Source organism: Neltuma alba, unplaced genomic scaffold (genome assembly GCF_004799145.2).
Source record: "Neltuma alba isolate B1F8T4 unplaced genomic scaffold, ASM479914v2 tig00011698_pilon, whole genome shotgun sequence".
NCBI classification, from domain to species: Eukaryota; Viridiplantae; Streptophyta; class Magnoliopsida; order Fabales; family Fabaceae; genus Neltuma; species Neltuma alba.
Genome location: NW_021636335.1, coordinates 5,637 through 10,312, shown reverse-complemented (window position 1 = coordinate 10,312; position 4,676 = coordinate 5,637). Strand labels below are relative to the sequence as shown.

Here is a 4,676-nt window from a genome sequence, read left to right as displayed (position 1 = left end):
AGAGAAATAATAAAAAAGAAAGATGAAAAATGTATAAAAAAGAAGATGAAAAATGTATAAAAAGAAAAATGAAAAATTAGTGATAAAATTGATAAAAATGTATTTAATATTAAGAGAACCATAAACTATATTATATAAAAACTACCAAACCAATTCAAAAATTTAAATCTTTTAAGAAGTGAAAGGAATAATAATCAAGAGCATCAATCATCATTAATTCATGGTGGGAGGTCCAAAAAAAAAATCGTGAATCCATGATGTTATTTTCTCAGAAAAATTGGTTAAAAATCCCCGCATACAATTAGCATTAATCAGAGTAATATGGTCTTTTTGCCATCATATTTATTAAGACTTGAGGAGCCCACACTTTATATTTATTGCAGATTCTATTCTCAGATTAATTTGTCAAATAGGGATTTTTTAAAACTATTTTTCCTATCTTTTGAGCGCATCCAACATCTTAATTTTATCTAAGATGCATCTAGCATCTTAATATTATTTTTCTGTTATTTTTAGCATCCTAATCTTATAATAAATTTTTAACAAATAATATAACAGAAAAAATATTTTAAAAATATAATAAATTAAATATTGTACGGATATAAATTATAATATAATTTAATGAAAAGATTTCCATTTGATATTTATTTTCCTAACAAAAATATTTATTAAAAATATAATATAAATACATTAAAATAAAATAATTCAGCATTTTAATAAATAAAATTAATATTAAATAATATATTTATTACTGATATATGCATGTAGGACTATTTAAATATCATAAAATTTCTTAATAATTAAAGACCAGATATTCCTTTCAGCTCAACTAATAATAATAATAAGATGGACACAAACATAATAAAAATCACTTCATAATTAATGAAAAGAAGAGTACATTACCACAAAATTATGTAACAAACTCTAAAAACATTAGACAATATATGTCACCTTCACAGTTTCACTACCATATCTATGCTCACACCTTGCGCTTGAGAACAACAAAAAGCATAACAAGTTTGAGCTTCTGGGGATACATCGTGAGTTGTGGGGATTTCATAAGTTTCTGAGCAAAGCGATCAAAAAGTTCATCAACAATTCCATCACCAAAGTGCTTCTCAATTAGCACTTCGAAAGCAGCTCGGCATTGAGAAACATGTCTGCCCAAGTTTGGCTCAATTATCAAGTTATTGCCATCTAATAGATCCATTTTCTCTACACTCAAATCTTCATTACTCTCAAGCATTTTCTTCAGATCCTTCAGCCGTGGAAAATATGTGGGCACATTAAAAGTGTCCACTTTTTCTTCACTTATAAGTCCCTACAATCACAAAATTGGGAAGACAAAAAAAACTATTAGCAAATTCTTGACGGGAAAATTGCTGAAACGTCTTCCAGTGCAAAATTTATTGTCCAAAAGTACACATAAGTGCTAGGTCCTTATGTGAGTGTAATCATTTTTTAATTGGATGCAACATATTATTAGCTATATAGAAATATCTTTCTTTTTGCACATAATTAAAGATAGATTGCATATAACTAAAACAAAAACGCACTTGCTTGCACCTTGGTCCTTAAAAACATTTCATATACTTGGCATAATAAACTTTTTGAAATGAGGGGTATTAAGCAATTCTCTCAATCTTAATTTTCATAGTCATGCTTGACTCTATCAAATTCTTATCAGTTATTTGCTAATACTACCTTTGATTCTAAGCGTAGGAACTAAATAATTAATTTATAGATATTTAAAAAATTAGTTTTTGAAAAAAAAAAAACAAATTACTCACCAGTTTCGCCATGTCCATTAGACAGCTTCCCAAAACTTCATAATCTTTTCCACCATACAGGTCCACACTAAAATCAATCACATCATGAGCAGCAGGTATCATAAGTATCATTATCCCATTGCCCACAAGTTCTTGTGCTCTGGCTTGTAAAAAGGTCGCCAAATCCATCTTAAACTGTCCCTCATAAGCATCTTCAACTTCTTTTGGAGCATTAGTATAGAAAATCCTTCCTTTATTCCAAGCACCACAGTTTCTATCAGTAAGCTCTTTGGGCATCTTAGATAGCCAGGACAATGATGAAGATGAGTGAACTAAATGCAGGCTTTGACTTGGAAATAAACGTCCATAGAAAGAGCCAGGAACTCCAGCTGCGAAGTAGTTTCTATTGGGAGGAAGTTTCTGAAAGAGAGTGTTGAAATCATTTGATGCTTGATCATTGAAGAAAACAAAGAATTCTGGGGTGCTTTGATTTTGAGATTGAGATTGGTATTTGAGTTGTACTGCTTCTATTATGTTTTGTGCTGCAATGAAGGTGTTTGGCCCAGTGGAACAACCAAAGTCTGCTATGCGAATTTGGTTTCCGGAAGAACCACAAGTTGTTTTCAAGTCAAAGTTATCAATTACTGCACTTTGGAGAAGCTTTTTGGCTGCTTCAATTGCTGATCTCTGCAGATATCATGGGGTTTATTAGTTAAATGGGTTAAAAAGCAAATTTGCCAAGAAGTTTCTACTCAAGAGCAATGTTGTCCCAGAAGTTTTGTTGGGTTCAAGGTTGTCATGGAAGTGTTAAAATGGAGTAAAGTTATCTCTTACCGTTAAAAATATCAATATTTTAACAGTCAGTGTTAATTTTTTAATAGGGTAAAGTAACATTATTATATTTTGAAACTTTCAGGATAATATTGAACCCAAATAGACTTCCGAGACAACATTAGTTCTGAACAAAAACTTTCAGAATAAATTTACATCTTAATTCATAGTTAAATCTCGGGATAAGGTTCAATTTTGCCTCAAAGTTTTTGCTTAAGAGCTATGGATATCTGAAAGTTTTCTTAGTAGCAACATCACCCCAAAAGTATAAAACGCAATCTCACCCCACCTAGTTAATTTTTACTGTTAGTGTAATTTATATGGCACACTCAGCACAGCCATATCATCATCATTTTAGCCATATCAGTACCTGAATCACCCCCCCCCCTCTCTTCCTCGCCATCATCACTGCCGTTTTCTTCTTCTTCAAAGGCAACCTCCTTCACCCTTCCTTTTCCAATCCCCAAAGTTTTCTCCTTCTCTGATCACCTTGTCTCACCTCCACCACCGTCCTCCTCATCTCCTCCCTCGATACTCCTCTCTTTTTTTCTCCAAATGAAAAGTTGACATATCAGATATCTATTTTCTTCCAATTCCAACTCAAACAGGATCCACATTTTTTCAGTGATATACTCTTTGGTTCCCAATGTTTCGCAGAAAATATATTTTCATATGCCGAGTTATCATTATGAGCTTCTTCAAATGTGAGTATATGAGTTCACGGGAATCTCTTTTTCCATGAAAGAGTGGTTTTGTTACTGCATTATTCATGGTTTTAATTCCAGAACCAAGATAATAAAATGCTAAAATCCAGTTGTTAAGATATGGAGAAGGAATTGACTAGGAGCATTGGAGAAGGAGCGCAACTGATTACTCTGTTAATTCTAGAACCGAAATAATAAAATGCTAAATTCAACTTTCAGCATTGGAGAAGAAGACGAAACTCCAATGGACGGGGTAGTTATGACCTGGCATATTGAGTGCAATCTAAGAGTGGTATGTGTGTTTTAACAGTCAAAATTAACATTGGGATAACATTGATAGGATTTAAAAACTTCCCAGATAACATTGCTGCTAAAACAATTTTCGGATACCCACGGCTCCTAAGCAAAAATTTCCGAGGCCAAATTAGACATTTAAGTAGAGAAGATTATTCATCAAATCAAAAATTAAAATTAAAGATTTCAGGAGACAAAAATGGAATTAAGAGAGAAGATTAAAGATTAATTAAATGCCTGGAAGGTTGAGTTTCGAGCATAGCTGTGAGGACCCTCCCCTCCTTTCATGGCACATGATTCAGGAAAAGCATTGCTGAATTCGCTCTCCATATCTCTCTTCGATATCTGCATGATTCAAATCTGTACCAAATCCAGAAACATATGAATGTAACCAAAAGAAAAAGAAGAAGACGAAGACGAAGACGAAGACGAAGACGAAGAAGAAAGAAAATAAACAAGTAATTGGAGAGACAGAGTACTTGCCTTCAAGTTCGTATGAATGAGGGGAAGTAAGGAAATGTGCAAGATATACTTCCTCGGGTCCTTAGTATGGGATTCCTTTTAGTTAGAAGGTTTTGGTAATTTTCACATGACATTCATTAGCTTTAAAGAGTATTAAATATTTTTTAGTACTCATATTAAATATTCTTTTTCATACGCCATATTCAATAAGAGCAATGAAAGAGGAAGTAAAACTTAGAATCATGTTGAAATTTAGCATAAAAATCACTTAAATTTTATGACAAATTTAATGTGTTTCTGAAAACAGCAAGCGTATGAACAATACTCTCTTTGATTCTTTTTATAAAATTCTAAAATTTGAATTTATTTGGTCCTTTTATGAGATTCTATTTAGAAATATATGAACATAAAACACGTTTTTATATATTTTTCCACTGATTAATTTTCTATTTTGTTTTACTATCTTTTTTTATACTACATCCTCTTTTATTATTTATCTTATTATTAATATTTTTATTTCTCATTTACTCTATTATTAAATAAAGATATATTTAAAGAAAATTCAAATCTTACTTGTTTTTAAATAATTTTAATTATTTTCTTAAAATGTTTTTAA

General features: G+C 31.3%; 1 protein-coding gene across 1 annotated transcript; it reads right to left on the bottom strand.

Moving 5' to 3' along the window:
* Positions 1 to 973: 973 nt before the first annotated feature.
* Positions 974 to 4,151, bottom strand: LOC114716938 (probable S-adenosylmethionine-dependent methyltransferase At5g37990). The gene is made up of 4 exons (XM_028902018.1): positions 4,082 to 4,151; positions 3,836 to 3,943; positions 1,791 to 2,456; positions 974 to 1,321 (listed from the first exon to the last, which is right to left on the bottom strand). The coding sequence occupies exons 2-4, from the start codon at positions 3,926 to 3,928 to the stop codon at positions 980 to 982; spliced, it is 1,101 nt and encodes a 366-aa protein (XP_028757851.1). The 5' UTR covers positions 3,929 to 3,943; positions 4,082 to 4,151; the 3' UTR covers positions 974 to 979.
* Positions 4,152 to 4,676: the final 525 nt, after the last annotated feature.

Bases quoted from the DNA above. Each gene is read 5' to 3' on its own strand.
- LOC114716938 (XM_028902018.1), bottom strand. From the start codon at position 3,928: ATGGAGAGCGAATTCAGCAATGCTTTTCCTGAATCATGTGCCATGAAA. The intron at 2,457-3,835 runs GCATTTAATTAA...TGATATCTGCAG, and splicing joins CTCGAAACTCAACCTTCCAG to AGATCAGCAATTGAAGCAGC. The intron at 1,322-1,790 runs GTGAGTAATTTG...TTGTGATTGTAG, and splicing joins TAATGGACATGGCGAAACTG to GGACTTATAAGTGAAGAAAA.